Source organism: Capra hircus, chromosome 2, assembly GCF_001704415.2.
Source record: "Capra hircus breed San Clemente chromosome 2, ASM170441v1, whole genome shotgun sequence".
NCBI classification, from domain to species: domain Eukaryota; kingdom Metazoa; phylum Chordata; class Mammalia; order Artiodactyla; family Bovidae; genus Capra; species Capra hircus.
In genome coordinates this window covers 80,244,144-80,262,793 of record NC_030809.1, presented here as the reverse complement: position 1 = coordinate 80,262,793, position 18,650 = coordinate 80,244,144, and the positions used below count along the sequence as shown (strand labels likewise).

Sequence of the window (18,650 nt, the reverse complement as noted above, 5' to 3'; positions counted from 1 at the left end):
ACTCTTAAGCAATAAAACGTTGATTTTTCCAACTCCCAAAGTTAGTACCTTCCATACACACAACAATTATAAACTGTCTCTCTGATGACCATGATTACCATTATTCTAGATAAAATATGAGCAAATCCAGCAATACGTTAAAGGACTGCTGCTGCTGCTGCTGCTAAGTCACTTCAGTCGTGCCTGACTCTGTGCGACCCCATAGACGGCAGCCCACCAGGTTCCCCCATCCCTGGGATTCTCCAGGCAAGAACACTGGAGTGGGTTGCCATTTCCTTCTCCAATGCTTGAAACTGAAAAGTGAAAGTGAAGTCGCTCAGTCGTGTCTGACTCTCAGCGACCCCATGGACTGCAGCCCACCAGGCTCCTCCGTCCATGGGATTTTCCAGGCAAGAGTACTGGAGTAGGGTGCCATTGCCTTCTCTGGCCTTAAAGGACTAATTCACCATAAAAAAAGTCCTCATTTGATATATCTGTTACAATCAGTGATCCTGTATTCCTGCATTGATCATTATCATCCAAAGTCCATAGTTTACATTATAGTTCACTCTTGATGTTGTACAAACTACGAATTTTGACATCTATTTAATGATATGAGCTACCATAGTATCATAGTTTCACTGCCCTAAAAATCCTCTGAGCTGTCTGTCATCTCTCCTTCCTTCCATCTGATCTTCTTACTGTCTCCATAGTTGTGCCTTTTCCATAATGTCATATAAATACAAATAGTATGTAGCCTTCTTAAATAAGCTTCTCTCACTTAGTATCATTCATTTAGGTTTCCTTCATGTCTTTTAATGGCTTGTTAGTTCATTTCTTTTTGGCACCGAATAGATCCTATTTTCAGATTGTGCCACAGCTTTTTAATTCATTCAACCTACTGAAAAGTGACTTGGTTACTTTCAAGTTTTGACAATTATGAGTAAAGAGGCTATAAACATCGGTATATAAGTTTTTGTATGGATATAAGTTTTCAACTCATTTGGGTAAATACCAAGGAGTGTAACTTCTGAATCATATGGTAAGAATATGTTTGGTTTCTTAAGAAACTGCCATATTGCCTTCCAAAATATCTATATAATTTTACATCCCCCACTAGAAATGAATGAGAAATTTTTATTGCTCCATATCCTGGCCAGTATTTGAGTATATCAGCATTTTGAATTCCATCACTCTAATAGGTTTATAGTAGTATTGTTGTTTTAGTTTGCATTTCCCTAATGGCATGTGATGTGGATCATTGTTTCATATGCTATTTGCCACTACATTGTTTTTAATATCTAAATGTTGCAAGCAACCTATATAGACCATAAGTAAAGTTAAGGAGAAACATTATGGTATATCCACATAGTAGAAAGCCTTGCAGCAATTATAATGAATGGGAATCACTATAATACACTCACATTGATGTTTTCTTATAATTAAGTGTTGAATAAAAATTCAATGAACTTAATAGTGGCCATAGTATATCATATTGTTTAAATAAAGGAAAATTAAAAATGGTATATTTTTTCTATAATAATAATATTTCTAGAAGGATTCATAAGAAACTATTGTCAGTATTTGTTTTTGAAAGGGGGGAAGGAAGGCTAGAAAAAAAGTGGGAAGGTGTCATACTTGTAGTCTTCTTTCATGACGGTCTATCTTTCCAGGAGAGGTGATAGGTTGGTGCTGATCCATAACCTTACACTCTCTATTCCTTGGAAAAAGCGACATACATTTTCAAGTCATGTCTCAGGGTAGAGTTAAGAATTAAGGATGGCATATATATGGAATTTAGAAAGATGGTAACAATAACCCTGTATGTGAGACAGCAAAAGAGACACAGATGTATTGAACAATCTTTTGAACTCTGTGGGAGAGGGAGAGGGTGGGATGACATGGGAGAAGGGCACTGAAACATGTAAATTATCATATGTGAAATGAATTGCCAGTCCAGGTTTAATGCATGATACAGGGTGCTCGGGGCTGGTGCACTGGGATGATTAGAGGAAAGGGATGGGGAGAGAGGTGGGAGGGGGGTTCAGGATGGGGAACATATGTACACCCATACTTTGACTTGAATGGCAAAACAAATACAATATTGTAAAGTAAAATAAATAAACAGAAAAAAAAGAAAAGAATTAAGGATGAAGGAGTCTTTAGCAAAGGAATATAACAAGACTGACTCTGACAGTGGCTCCGTAAACATTATCGTTTGTTCTGATCCTCTAATGTAATAAAACTCCACTTGTGGGCTTGTGTGAATGGCAAAGAACACATTTATTTTTAGGTTTTTATTTTTTTTCTTCCTCACATTGTTGTATCAGTAAACAAACAAAAAAAAAATAAAATGATGAATTTAATCCATGTTAAAAATCAGTCTGAATAATTAGAAAGAAAATTATCCTACAATGGAAAACTGATTTTGTTATAATTTTATGATGAGTGGTATATGAAGAATTTGTAAGTACAGCACTTTTTTGTCCTTCAATAACTGACCATGTGGATACTTCTGTTTATTTCTGATGAAATAATATGGTGAGCTCTCCATTGTCTATGTGCTCTGAAACTAGTCATATATATTTATGTGTAGCTTCTTATAAGCCCTGTATTCTTTTAATTTCTCCTGGTGGCAATTTTAAACATTTTGCTGCATACTTACTCCCACCTACCCATAGTCCTGTACCTAAAGAAATAAATAACCCTTCATTTTGCCCAGAAGCACTCTTCAGCTGTTGAACCTGTAACTACCTACATCCTGTGGGACCTTGGTCACTTTTTTTTGCTTATGTCTTCAATTTCTTTCTCTACACCAATTTTTCTTTCTCTTTGAAAATATACCTAGCACAGTAGGTTCAAAAACACTTGATTTTATCAGCTTTTCATGTTTTCTTCCTTCCCTTTGCTAAATTATCTTGTGTAATGTACCTTGATGTATTTCTCTCATTTATTCCTTCACCTTTTGCTGTCTAATATCCTCTGCCTGCCTTTGATGGAAATTGCTGTTTCAGTGGTTACCAGGAATGATTTCTCAGTCCATTTTTTTTCTCAGTCTTGTGTTCTGCTCTGCCATTCAGTAACTATGTTAATTCACATAAATGCTAAACCTCTCTACGGTTCAATTTTCTGATCTGTAAAATAGAGATGATAATAATAATGGTCACACTAGAATGTACAAAAAGTGCCTAGAACATAAAATGAGCTCAATCAACAATACCTTTGACTATTAATACAGAACAGTGATTTCTTTCTCTGCAATTCTTGACCTTTCTCTTCAACACGTGTCCTTTCCTGGAAACTTTTCATTATGAAATCTCATGTTGAATTGTCTTCTCTCTACCCACCATTTAGATTTCTATTTTTATTTCACCTTCCCTTGACCTTTTTCCCTTTGCCAATCCCTTATATTTAATTCAAAAATATCCATTGAGAACACTTTCCCCGTGGTCCAGTGGTTAAGACTCTGCCCTCCCAATGCAGGGGACATGGGTTCAATTCCTGGCCAGGGAACTATGGTAAAAAATAATGATAGTTAAATAATTAGAAAAATATCTATTGAATACATAATTCATTTGAGACAATGCATACATTTTTCTCTTTATTTATTTACTTATTTTATTTTGCTCCTTCTCATCTTTCTGCAAGGTGTACATAGCAAACTCTTCTGTTCCTGAAGTTTCAACCATCACCATCAGGTAAATGCCTGCCAAATTTCTGCCACAGATATTTACCCAACTCTTCAAATCCATTTTTTTTTCTTTGCTGTGCTCAATATTCCACTGCCTCTCCAAATCAATATATTCTTTCCCTCTTATATCTGTTAGAGATATCTTCATTCTCTTAAACATTTGGTTTTAAAGGAGAAACAACCTTTTAACACTTCTAGTGTATAATGACTTTCTGGGTGCTACTGCTGATACCTCTACACTTTCTCTAACATCACCCATTCTATTTTTTCCATGCACACATTAGAGCTTAAGGTTAAGCCTATGCTATTTCTCACTCAGAACTTTGTGTTGTCTACTGTTTTCATCCCTGACATCTATTATCTTCAACCCATTCTACTCACATCTTCAGCTTCCTCTTACTTCATAAACTGGGACATGCACCCAGACTTGGTCAAAATTTTTCAATGTCAATTTTTTTGTCAAAAACATTTGCTGAAATCAAACATTTTTTGAGGTTATTGAGCTCCTTGAATTAGCAATCAACACTTTATGAACTGTGACTTCAAACTGGCTTATTACTGCTTCAGGAGGAAGTTCTACCCTTTTTCTACCTATGCATTTATATAGGAACTGTATCTCACATGTGGGTAAATTCAACAAATAAAATTAAAACTGCATATACTCATAATTATCATTGAAAATTATCCATAAAACTCAGTATGTATGTTTCTGATGAAAATTAACACATAAAACTCTATCATGAAGAAAATAATATTTAGCATGAAATAAAAATTATGGCATCCAGTCCCATCACTTCATGGCAAATAGATGGGAAAACAATGGAAACAGTTGACAGACTTTATTTCTGAGGGTTCCAAAATCACTGCAGATGGTGATTCCAGCCATGAAATTAAAAGATGCTTGCTCCTTGGAAGAAAAGCTATGACCAACCTAGACAGCATATTAAAAAGCAAACACATTACTTTGCCAACAAAGGTCCATCTAGTCAAAGCTGTGATTTTTCCAGTAGTCATTATGGATGTGCAAGTTGAACTATAAAGAAGGCTGAGTGCCAAAGAATTGATGCTTTTGAATTGTAGTGTTGCAGAAGACTCTTGAGAGTCCCTTGGACTGCAAGGAGATCCAACCAGTCTATCCTAAAGGAAATCAGTCCTAAATATTCATTGGAAGGACTGATGCTGAAGCTGAAATTCTAATACTTTGGTCTCCTGATGTGAAGAACTGACTCTGGAAAAGACCCTGATGCTGGAAAAGATTGAAGGCAGGAAGAGAAGGGAACAACAGCAGATGACATGGCATCAATGACTCAATGGACATGAGTTTGAGTAAGCTTCAGGAGTTGGTGATGGACAGGGAGGCCTGGCATGCTGCAGTCCATGGGGTTGCAGAGTCAGACACAACTGAGCGACTGAACTGAACTGAGAAATTAAATATAGAGAATATAATTTTATAGTGGATTCACACAGAAATAGAAGAGATCAAATTAAGAAGGAGTTGACTTGGTTTCAGTATCTATGCCCTGACACATTCCCATTCGATAGCAGAAATAAACACCACACCATTAAACTGTTTTCTCTCTCTTTTTCCTTTTACTTGCTTTTTATTTTGCAGAGGATATATTTTTGAATGTTAAGGCTGTACACATAAGACAGCTGTTTATATGAAATGCCTTTTTTCTTGTGTCCATATCTAATATTCACTGCCACTGTTCGAAATCTCTTCCCAAATAACATCTTAGTAAAGCTTTTTTCTGAGCCTTTCAATCACACATATTTTCTAGCTCTCTGAAATTCCGTAGCACTCTGTGATGGTTATATGGCTTTTATCTTATCCTTTCTTTATAGAACACTTGTCAGTACTAGACTTATTGCTCCACAAGGTCAGGGATTTTTCTTTATTTTTTTCTACAGTGTTCAGTAGCTAGACAGGTACAAAGTACTCAATAAATATTTGCTGAATTGAAATGAAGTCAAATGTTGTTAAATAAATATGTATGTTTTATGGAGTGTAAAAATTACAGAAAAATTGCATTTCAAAAACCAATATTCAAAAAATAATATTTTTAAATAAATCCATTTGAATTTTTTCAAAGTACCCATATTCTTGACATTAACTGCCAGTTGTATCCCAGAACAGAAATTGTTCTGTTATAGCCTGTTGTCTCTCATTAAGACAAAAGAAAGTTAGCAGTTTACAAATGAATAAATCGCTCTCTCACTTTTTTTTTTTTTTAATAGCCAAAACAGTTTAGCAGAGACAAGCAAAATCTGGAAGTGATAGTACGAATTCAGGAAAGCAACACAGATTCTAATAACTCCTAGGAACTCTTAGTTTTCCTATACCTGTTGATTTTGTACTGACTTAACCTAAACTATGTATCTCAAGGATACACAAATCAAAATAGTCCTTACAATGTCCTGAGTGTATGAGAGAGAGCGAATGAGATTTAAGTGATTATAGTAGCTTCTATAATACCAGTAGCTGACTTTTGCTATTATCTGCTTTTTGTCATTGCTATTGTTGCTCAGCCATTCTTATTCTTTTTGCTCAAAGGACAAAACTACAGTTTCCAAAAGAGTCCTGCATCTTTATTAATCAGTTTGAAAATATTATGTAAAGCTCAATTTGATAATAAACACTGAATTTTTCTAGCACATGATATCTCTTTAAAGAAGAATTAGTAAAGACAATTTGAACTTGGTTGACTTGGTTATTTGAATTTATTTGTGCACAGGTTTTTTTTAAGTCATTTTTAAAGCTTTTGTTTTTTTTAGATATTGTGGATATTTATAATTTATAACACATTTTAATATTATTAGTCTTTATTTTTTTATTTTCTTGAATTTTTTTAAAATTTTTATTTTTACTTTATTTTATTTTACTTTACAATACTGTATTGGTTTTGCCATACATTGACATGAATCCACCACGGGTGTTTTAAAAATATTAACTTGATCTGAGTTTCAGCTCTCTTATATATAAAGGAGGGAGCTTAAACAAGAATAGTTGTAATATTGAAGTTTTTTTATTGTCACATCTAGTGATTTGACTATGTAAGGATTTGTCCTGCTGTAAATCGAGTAAAAATGAACAATCTTTCAGCATACTTACTAAGGTCATTTGCTTTTCAGTTTTACCCAACTGATGGTCATGAAATAGAAATTTAACTTATCATACCTGGAGTATCCTCTTACCTTCCTTTTGTATAAAAATTAAAACTAAACAAGAAAGGGAAAAGCAATTGTTTCAAACATCCCCTGCAAAATACCTGGGAAGAAAGAGCTATTGAAACTTGTAGATTTTATCTGAGCTGTTTATTCATATTTATTCATATCTCTTGTAACATAGCAAAAGTAACTAGATTATAAACTCCCTGGGGACAGGGAATGTGTCTTATGCCTTTTTTTATATTACCTAAAGTCTCTTGGAAAATATAAGGCACAGGGTAACCTCTGTATCTGTAGAAACTACCAGACTTTGTGGCACATGTTACATGTCTCATATTTACCATTTTAAAATGAGCTAGTATATTTTGAAAAATTATACAGAAATATAGTGGAAGGGAAAATAAAGTAACACAAAAGGTTTTGATGAAAAATTAATCTATCTCCTACTCCCATGTACCTTAAGACTTCCCCACCAGAGGCAATCAGTTTTAATTATTTCCTGTGTAGCCCAGTGTTCTTGCCTGGAGAATCCCAGGGACGGGGGAGCCTGGTGGGCTGCCGTCTGTGGGGTCACACAGAGTCGGACATGACTGACACGACTTAGCAGCCGCAGCAGCAGCAACCCTCCAGAAAAAATTCATGTAGAGACAAGCCTATATATTGACATATGTATGGAAATATTGTCACACATATTGCTAAACAGATAGTTCTAACATAAAAGAATATCTACAGCATACTCACTTGTTGTTCCTTTATATTAATATGATAGGGAGATTGTTTTATTTTAACTTATGGAGAATTAACTCATTGTTTTTCACTCAAGTATATAATTTCAGTGTATGGATGCATTGTAATTGATGTTGCCAGTCTTGCAGTCTGAATTTTACTTGTTACCAGACTTTTGCTAATATAGACAAAGCAGCAACACACATCCTCATTTATGTATTTTTGTACATTTAGGCATAATATACCAATGGAAAAATATTCTAAAATTAAAGTTACAGTGGAGAACTGTTGATATATTTTTCATTACTAGTTTTATAATATTGCCTTACAAAGAGATGATCCCAATCTGTAGCCCCTTTAACACTGGAGTTGTTTTCCATACCTTTGTCAAATTTATCTATGTGTTATACAGCTTTTTAATCTTAATCCAGGAGAGGAAAAATGCTATCAAATTGTTGTTTTTATTTTTTTAAGTTGAAAGATGTTTTTAACTCCATATGTTGGTAAGCCATTATCGATTCATTATAAACCTTGTACTGGTTTACTGATTTTTATCATACTGATATATATGAACCTTTTATATTTCAAAGTAATGTGTCATTTTTTTGTCAAATAGAATGATTTCTTTTTCTGTTTTATTGACTTTATTTTGACTTTATAGATGAATTTTATAGTTCAATGTGGACAGTATTTAAGTTTATCAGCTTGTCCTTTATGCTCTCTGTGTTTGTATAATGACCATTTCAGGGTTTTGTTTTAATAACTATTTTATTCTAGGATGTTTTGCTTTCATCATTTCTGTTTTAAAACACTTCTTTGATCTGTCTTTAATTTATTTTGGTGTAAATATTGAGTGAAGATTCAGCCTTTTATTTTTCTCCAGGTGGCCCATCAATAATCCTAACAGCATTAATTTTGTAATTATTTATTCTCTACTATTTTGAATTGTCAATTTTTGCATATTAAAACCACATACCTAGTGACTTTACTTCTGATGTCACTATGCTATTTAATTATTGATGCATAGTTATATTCCATTATGACAAAATTTAACTAATGTTACTTTTAAAACATTTCTAAATATTTGGCATATATAGTTCCTACTCAGCAAATTGTCTGTGTTTTTTAGAAGATGCCTCATAATATTTGCAGTTTTATTTTCTTAAGTTTAGGATAAGTTCATGGGATTAAAATAATATAATTAAAAATGGGATGAGATTAATTTGAGAAAAAATAATACTTTTCTATTAATATATTTATTTCTGAAATCAAACTGTGTCTGTATTCAAGGCTTCTTTTGAGTTTTTTAAAATAAAATTTTGATGTTTCTCATACAAATAATATACAGTTCTTATAGTTTAACCCAAAATACTTTGTTTTGCAGTAGATTTCTTGGCTGACCTTCTCTTCTGTTGTCTTTATATATATGGGACCTATTGACTTTTCTGTAGGGTTTTTGAAGCTATCTACATTTTTTAAAATTCTCAGTTTCTTATAGTTCTAACTTAGTTTTACTGACTTATAATTATGCAATTATATAAACTTCATATGATGATATTATTTTCTAGTTTTATGCCTAAGTCTTTCTACTGTCTAATTGTACTACATAATATTTCCAGGTAATATAAAATATTAACATTGTTTTAGTTATGGTATTATATGAAGATTTATAATATTCCTCCATTTATAATCAAAGTCATTATTGAAATATTCATCCATTCTTTTTTAAGAATATTATGATAAATAAATAACATTGAATATTAGAGAATATTTTTATATTACATGTGGAACTGATCATTTATGTTTTCCTCTCATTTGACATATAGCATGGAAAATTGTTACCATATTTCTATAAGTGAAACATCTTTTCACCAGTATTCAAGTACATTAAAACTCAATAGGCTTAAGTTTGAAGAAAACCTTTAAATACATAATAACAATTCAGTTCAGTTCAGTTTAGTCGCTCAGTTGTATCCGACTCTTTGCGACCCCATGAATCGCAGCACGCCAGGCCCCCTGTCCATCACAAACTCACGGAGTTCACTCAAACTCACATCCATCGAGTTGGTGATGCCATCCAGCCATCTCATCCTCGGTCATCCCCTTCTCCGCCTGCCCCCAATCCCTCCCAGCATCAGAGTTTTTTCCAATGAGTCAACTCTTCGCATGAGGTGGCCAAAGTACTGGAGTTTCAGCTTTAGCATCATTCCTTCCAAAGAACACCCAGGACTGATCTCCTTTAGAATGAACTGGTTGGATCTCCTTGCAGTCCAAGGGACTCTCAAGAGTCTTCTCCAACACCACAGTTCAAAAGCAACAATTCTTCGGCACTCAACTTTCTTCACAGTCCAACTCTCACATCCATACATGACCACTGGAAAACCATAGCCTTGACTAGATGGACCTTTGTTGGCAAAGTAATGTCTCTGCTTTTCAATATGCTGTCTAGGTTGGCCATAAGTTTCCCTCCAAGGAGTAAGTGTCTTTTAATTTCATGAGTCACCATCTGCAGTGATTTTGGAGCCCCCAAAAATAAAGTTTGACACTGTTTTCACTGTTTCCCCATCTATTTCCCATGAAGTGATGGGACCAGATGCCATGATCTTCATTTTCTGAAGCTTTAAGCCAACTTTTTCACTTTCCCCTTGCACTTTCATCAAGAGGCTCTTTAGTTCTTCTTTACTTTCTGCCATAAGAGTGGTGTCATCTGCATATCTGAGGTTATTGATATTTCTCCCAGAAATCTTGATTCCAGCTTATGCTTCCTCCAGCCCAGCGTTTCTCATGGTGTATGCTGCATATAAGTTAAATAAGCAGGGTGACAATATACAGCCTTGACGTACTCCTTTTCCTATTTGGAACCAGTCTGTTGTTCCATGTCCAGTTCTAACTGTTGCTTCCTGACCTGCATCCAGGTTTCTCAAGAGGCAGGTCAGATGTTCTGGTATTCCCATCTCTCTCAGAATTTTCCACAGTTTATTGTGATCCTCATAGTCAAAGGCTTTGGCATAGTCAATAAAGCAGAAATAGATGTTTTTCTGGAACTCTCTTGCTTTTTCGATGATCCAGCGGATGTTGGCAATTTGGTTGCTGGTTCTTCTGCCTTTTCTAAAACCAGCTTGAACATCTGGAAGTTCATGGTTCATATATTGTGAAGCCTGGTTTGGAGAATTTTGAGCATTACTTTACTAGCATGTGAGATGAGTGCAATTGTGCGATACTTTGAGCATTCTTTGGCATTGCCTTTCTTTGGGATTGGAATGAAAACTGACCTTTTCCACTTCTGTGGCCACTGCTGAGTTTTCCAAATTTGCTGGCATATTTAGTGCAGCACTTCCACAGCATCATCTTTCAGGATTTGAAATAGCTCAACTGGAATTCCATCACCTCCACTAGCTTTGTTCATAGTGATGCTTTCTAAGGCCCACTTGACTTCACATTCCAGGATGTCTGGCTCTAGGTGAGTGATCACACCATTGTGATTATCTTGGTCATGAACATCTTTTTTGTACAGTTCTTCTGTGTATTCTTGCCACCTCTTCGAAATATCTTCTGCTTCTGTTAGGTCCATACCATTTCTGTCCTCTATCGAGCCCATCTTTGCATGAAGTGTTCCCTTGATATCTCTAATTTTCTTGAAGAGATCTCTAGTCTTTCCCATTCTGTTCTTTTCCTCTATTTCTTGGATTGATCACTGAGGAAGGCTTTCTTATCTCTTCTTGCTATTCTTTGGAACTCTGCATTCAGATGCTTATATCTTTCCTTTTCTCGTTTGCTTTTCGCCTCTCTTCTTTTCACAGCTATTTGTAAGGCCTCCCCAGACAGCCATTTTGCTTTTTTCATTTCTTTTCCATGAAGATGGACTTGATCCCTGTCTCCTGGACAATGTCATGAACCTCTGTCCATACTTCATCATGCACTCTGTCTATCAGAACAGTCCCTTAAATCTATTTCTCACTTCTACTGTATAATCAAAAGTGATTTGATTTAGGTCATACCTTAATGCTCTAGTGGTTTCCCCTACTTTTTTCAATTTAAGTCTGAATTTTACAATATAATATTTTTCCATTTCCTTTTAATTTGCCCCACTCATTTCATGAGATGTTGGTATGTAATCAGCCAATAACTAGTATTTACCCTTTTAGGTAGATTTTTTATTCCCATTATACCTTAATATTGTATAATTTAGAAAACATAATTTTAATTAGATGAAAAATATAAATATTCTGGAAAGGAATACTTTTCAATAAAGCAATTTACAATAACAAAAATATTGCTCTCCAGTAATTTCACATTTGCTTTTGAAATATTCTGGCTAAATAATAATTTGTTTTTCTTTTAAAGTCAATAAAGAAAACATATTTCCTTAAATTTTGTCTGTATATATCTTAACTACTAAAATGTTTAGTAATATTTTATATTCTTCTGTGAAAGGGCATGTACATAGTCTGAATATGAGAAGTTGAAATTTTAAGGTTATGAATGTAAAAAGAGAGACATTGTCATCTTAAAAATAAGCATTTACTTAATTTTAGAGCTCCAGAAGACACTGATAGCACTTATATAAATTTAGGCCTCTGAAAGGGACTATACTACTATAAAATATATTTTAAAATTTGCTCTTAAAATTATTGTAATTAGACTTTTAATTAGTTATACTTTTTTTTTTTTAATAGAGTAAGTCAATAACTTGAAACTGAAGAAAGCATCAAGGCTTTCATGCCTAGAACACTGTTAACAATCAGGACAAGTACTACTCAAATTTCTTTGTGAAAATAAGCTGTCACACTGTCACCAAATAGATTTCTTGTTAATAGCAATTTGTTCTGCTCTGACTGAAGACAATGATTACTTGTTATTACCATGGCTTAATTGCAAAAATCAAATGCATGTTGTTTCTATTTTCTTAAGGGAGATGCATCAGCAAAGCCTGGGTCTGTGATGGAGATATTGATTGTGAAGATCAATCAGATGAAGATGATTGTGACAATTTCTTGTGTGGACCACCCAAGTACCCTTGTGCTAATGACACCTCAGTCTGCCTGCAGCCAGAGAAACTCTGCAATGGGAGACGGGATTGTCCTGATGGGTCTGATGAAGGCGACCTCTGTGGTATTGTACATTTCACTGCCTTGCTTCTCTCTGAAGACTAGAACCTTTTAGTGTACTCCTTGATACTCTTTCTAGAAGCATTAGCTCCTTCCAGTCATTCCTTTTAAATGTAAATTTTAGCATGAACCCTACTTATATTTTGCAGGTATGGTATATTTATTTGAAAATTTAAATATGACCATAAATTTCTAAAAATGAAGCAGATAAGTTTAACGTTCATCCAGCTAACCTAACAGTTGTATAGCTGTGTTCCTCACTTGGGTTTCCCTGGTGACTCAGAGGGTAAAGAATCTGCCTGCAGTACAGGAGACCTGGGTTCAACCCCTGGGTCACTAAGATCCCCTGGAGGAAGAAATGGTTACTGACTCTAGTATTCTTGCCTGGAGAATTCCGTGGGTAGGGGATAGACAAGCCTGGCAAGCTACAGTCTATGAGCTTGTGAAGAGTCGGACATGACTGAGTGACTAACACTTTTTTCACATAAGATCTCTGAATATTCAATGTTGTTTCCACAACTGAACTGATTATTTTTTCGTCAGTGAGTCACTCAGAACAGAAGATTCCTGTTATTACTAAAGGAGATTACTGTTATTGCTAAACCCTGAGATGAAGTTTACTGCCATCCAATAGATTTTGTCTGGCCTTCTGATCGGTATACTAGAAACCATTTTTAGAAAGGTACGAGGAAGAAACTGGATAATGAAGAGAAAGTATTAGTCACTCAGTCTATTATTCAATTTTATATGATTTTCTCAGAAGTTTTTAGTTCTCATACAGTAGCTTCCTTGAGAATGCTTTCTCTAGTTAAAATGAGTTCAATCTGATAGCTTTTGAGCTTTGAAATAACTTGCCACTAGCCATCTCCTTGTGCCACCAGCACATATAAAGCAATTACATTTCCTTCTCTGTGGGGAGATCAGAGATTTAACAAGGAGATTTTAAAAAATATGTTTTCCAGACAATACTGAAGGTGACATCAATAGAGTAATGAGTTTACAGAATGATAAGAACAATAATGAGATGACTTGAGGCAATAAGAAAATGACTTTAGGAAATTATGAAGCTACCTGATTGGAAATAGGAAGACAACTACGTTTAAGTCTACAATTATCACATTTTTATCTGAATTGAGCATTAATAGCATACTGAGTGATATAAAAAGACATATTATTTTTAAACTTTGTGCAATAAAATATCTTCCAAACAATCTGTGATTCTATAGAATAACCTTGAAACAGTAAATACAATAGCCTCCATTCAGCATTGCTAACATTTAAACAAGCAAAAGCTTTAAAAATTAAACAAAAAAATGCAATTAAGGGATGACAGAGTTAGTTTACATGTATTCACTTCTTTTTCTTCCAGCTTGTTCTCCCTGATAAAGTAGTTTGGTGGATGGAAAGATCTCTTGCCTTACAGTATATGAAAATTGCTCATGTAGTTTCTAAAAGAGGGAAACTATCGGCAGTATTAAAATTAAAAGTGTGCAATCGTGGGAAAAAATGTGATTTTTGACAGGTTTGAATTCTCTTCTTCAATTATTTTGATTAAATCACCCAGAAAGGTGGCTCAATTTCTGGAATTGTCAGTTTCTCCATAAAAAATGGACATAATGATGTCTGTCAGGAAATCATGGTAATAATATCTGATGTATTTCAGGTATTGAAATAAATTAGTGGTTTTCTACCTTTTTTTCACCTTTTGGGGTAAGTGAAGGAAACAAAAGAAAATAAAGAGAAAATCTGTCATTAGAAAAATGAAAAAAATCATAAGAAAATGCAACTTTATTTTCCTATCCTCTGCTCCTTCAATTGGGAAAATAAAAAAAGGAAAGGGAATTTCTTCTGAATTTATTTCTCTACTTCAAGATTGAAACTCAGCTCTTGCTTATCAAACTACTGTACTCATTGGCCAAGAAACTTTGGTCAATGATTTTTAATAATTATAGACAGTATAAAAGATCTCTAAAGCTGGGTTTGAAAGTACCAGAGAAGATAAAAAGACATTTTTATCCTGATTGTAGCACTGTGGCATATTGAACTCATACACTCTGTCCTTTATGAGATGAAGTTGAGGAAGAACTGGAACACTGAAAAACGAAAACAAGCACTGGTCAAGGAATTGAATTGCAGAAGGCTCTTCTTTGTCCTAAAAGAAATAAGTGCTTGTATGTGCTCCTCTGTACCATCAGTTATGTAGATGGTAATCTTTTTTTAACTCATGGAACACTTATTTTACTTTTGAAGAATATGAGTCCTAGATAGTTGCTGTAATTATTAGTGGCTTAATTCAGCCAGATTAACTAAGGGACATCCACAGGATTATACAGTATCAATCTATTACCATAGCAGAATAAACAGTGACTCATCAAATTATTTAACCACCATTTTCTAGAAAAATTTGATCTAATCACATAAATACTGAAATAGGTGAAATACAAAGCACTATAAACATTTTGTACGATGTTTTAGTTCCCCACAATTTTGTTTGGTATCATTCATTTATCAGCAATATTGGTACCTGTAGAGAAAAGACATTTTGTTCTGTTTTCAAGTTTTTTTTCCCCTATCAATCCTAGGTTAGGTCCTGTCCAGCCAGACAAGGGTGTTGGTTTGAGTGCTGCAGCAATGGGCATCATGAGTCATTTACCCAGTGGACATGAAAAATATACCAAGTGAATTAACTTTAAATCATTGACATGAATAAGTTAGTAGCTAAGAAGTGGCTTTTAGAAAGAGATACCCTAAGTTGACAAGGTTTTTTTAAGCCATTTGCTATAGAGGATGAAACTGTAGGGTTGACCCACTTCATGTCAACTCCTTCCAAATAGTTATATCCAAAATAGTTCTTCTTTCCCTCTCTGCTATCCTACCTACTGTTGAAACAAAAACAGACATGATTCCTATCCTGCTCCTTAGTAAATGTAAAAATTATGAAAATAACTTGAAATCTGTAGACTCAATACTTGGGAGATGTCTTCAGATGTAAACTTCCATCCTTTGTTTAGCGAGGTTGTTTTCTCCAAATAAATCTGATCTATAAAATTAAAAAAAAAAAGCTTAGGGAATTTAATCCTAGTGAAAAGATTCCCACCCCACCCCCTAGGGGGAATTTTAAGTGATTTCAAAAGGAAATGCATATGCACTTAAGAAACAAATGGCTCAGTGATAAAGAAACCATCTGCCAACACAGGAGACATGGGTTCAATCCCTGGGTCAAGATAATCCTCTGGAGGAGGGAATTGCGACCCATTCCAATATTCTTGCCCAGAAAATCCCACAGACAGAGGAGTCTGGTAGGCTACAGTCTATGAGGTCTCAACAGAGTCAAACATGATTTAGCAACTAAACGCATGCACAAGATTTTAATCATTCGTGATGGGAGTTAACTGTTGATTTTTGTTACAAAAGTATGTCAAAAATATGCAAAACTGAAAACTAATTAAAATGGTAAAATATATCTTATTCAGTAATAACTATTGCAATAGGATGAGTGTCCAACATAAATTGAAATCAGCTTCATCAAAACAAATGGTGAGAAACTTTAAAGGCTGGGATATGCTTAGGGATGTTAAGCAGGGGTGTGGGGTTGGGGGGTTTGAGATAGGAGAGGAAGGGTGCATGTGTCTAGGCCTCCTGTTTTATTAATTCGTGCTCATTCCAGAGAAGATACTAACTTCTCTTATCTTTATAACTGGAGTTGTTGTTTAATCGCTAAGTCATGTCCAACTCTTTGTGAACCCAGGACTGTAGCCAACTAAGCTCATCTGTCCATGGGATTCCCCACCACTCCATACTGGAGTGGGTTTCCATTTCCTTCTCTAGGGGATCTTCCCAACCCAGAGATCAAACTCAAGTCTCCTGCACTGGCAGGTGGATTCTTTACCACTGAGCCATCAGGGAATCCCTTAGGACTGGAGGCAGTGGTATAAATCAGAGCAAGATGCTCACAAAAGCTGGGAGTAAGACTGAGAGAGTTATCTCTTCGAATGTTTATCTTTCAAAAGTTGACTTGCAGGTGCTCAAAAAAAAAAAAAAGAAAACAAAAAACAAAACACTCTGGGTGGTAGAAGATTTACATGGAAAGGGTGCAAAAAAAAAAAAAGGGATTTATATTGCAAGCTTTCAAAAATAATTGTTCTAAGATGGGGTTCAGAGGGCTGTCTGCCTATCATCAGGTTGTGGCTGAGACAATGAATTCTTCATGGAGTCATGGAGCTTTTGAAGGCAGGCACCGTAAGGGGGCTGAGGTCATTCTAGGTGGGAGGGGTGTTCATGTTTGGGAACGCATGTAAGAATTAAAGATTTTAAAATTTAAAAAATAAAAAAAAATTAAAAAAAAAAAAAGAAAGAGAGTTCAAAGATAAAACCATTCTTCTCACTGAATGTTGTTAATTAAATTGAGCATTCTCATCAAATTAAAAAGTTATTTTTAATTTAAAAAAAAGAAAAAAAGAAACTGTACTATTTGTCCAAGTCTTTTATTAGGTTGAGAAGAAGGGGATGGGGAGAAGATTTTACAATGAAATTGTTTTTGCTGAGAATCTGCAGTTTTTATTGGCTAAGACTGAGGGCTAGTTGAAAGATTAAGAGATGCTTGATTGGAATTTGGTCAATGAGAGCATCTTTCTCAGGTAACAAAAGTTTGAAAGAAACTACAGGGTGATAGGTTTAGGGTTAAGGGGAAATTGGCAAGGGACGAGTGATATTGCCATTCAATTATACATGTTAAGTTGTATATTTCAGTGTGAATTTGCATTTATCCTAAAATCTATGACTTAATTCTAAAGGTAGTATCAGAAAGAGACATTTGAATAGTGAGAGAACAATCATACTTGAAATAAGCTAAAAGCATTGTAACAGTTTTTTTCACCTGCTGTGTATGATGACATTACTTTACAGTAATTCTCTTGAAAAAGAACGTCAATTGAACTAAAATGGGGCAAATACTTTGAAACGACTGCTATTTTGAAATGATTATGATTACAGGTGAACAAACATACTTGGAGGAACCAGGAAAAGAATTTATTTTTTTCTTTAAAATAATACTAAACTTGAATTGAATTCTTAGAGACAACAGTTAATGTAGTCATTTTCCTTTTCTTATTGCTGTAATATCTTTTATGGTGACAAATATGAAGAATAGTTAACCCATAAAGGAGTTTAAAATGTGCAGAGAATAATTTTGAAAGCCTTAACTTTCCAGTCCAAATTTTTGAACTGGGTGAATTTCCATAGAGAACAAAACATATTAGAGCCATGTAAGAAAATATTATTGCAATTTGCAAATCATTGAACAATATTCCTTTTCAGTATGTCTAAAAATACACATAATTGAACAAGCTTTGAAAACTACTCAATTATTTTTAAAGCCAAGGAAGACAAAACTTATTTTGTCCTTATTAATAGACATCTAATATAATAATATATAGCAAGAGTTAATATCATGGTTGCAAAAATAATTGCTGGCTATTTTTGTCAAGTGCATAAATATGACATTTTGAAATTTCCCAGGTGGACAGATACTAGCTCAATTTAGGGACAGTTGTGTGCTTCTGGATGATTTTGTTAAATTTTGTTATTTAACACATGTTTTTAACTGCCTACTCTATGCTAGGCACTTTGTTAACTATGGAATATATATGGTAAACAGAAAGGATGCTTGTATATTCTCATATATCCTACAATCTTGTGATGAAATAGAATGATAAATGAATCTAAAGTGTAATTATAAATTATAAGTGCTTTAAAGAAAAGTTCTCTTTCTTTATGAAACTATTATCATCTGTGCAGTCAATGTTAGTTGCTCAGGTCAAGTATTTTTGTGTATTGTTTGTTCTATTTCCATAGCCTCACTGAATTAATAATAATAACAAATATATGAGGTACAATGTATAATTTACCTAAATAAATATCTGTAGTCAGTAAAGGACAAACTAATCCATTCTGGATTATAATTCTAAATCAGGCTATAG

At 34.2% G+C, this 18,650-nt stretch overlaps 1 protein-coding gene across 1 annotated transcript in view; it reads left to right on the top strand.

The window, feature by feature from the left end:
- Positions 1-18,650, top strand: part of LRP1B (LDL receptor related protein 1B) — a 2,198,408-nt gene that overhangs the window by 1,380,987 nt on the left and 798,771 nt on the right. Inside the window, 1 exon segment of the mRNA XM_018062463.1 lies at positions 12,476-12,676. Within this exon segment, the coding sequence (XP_017917952.1) occupies positions 12,476-12,676 (201 nt within the window).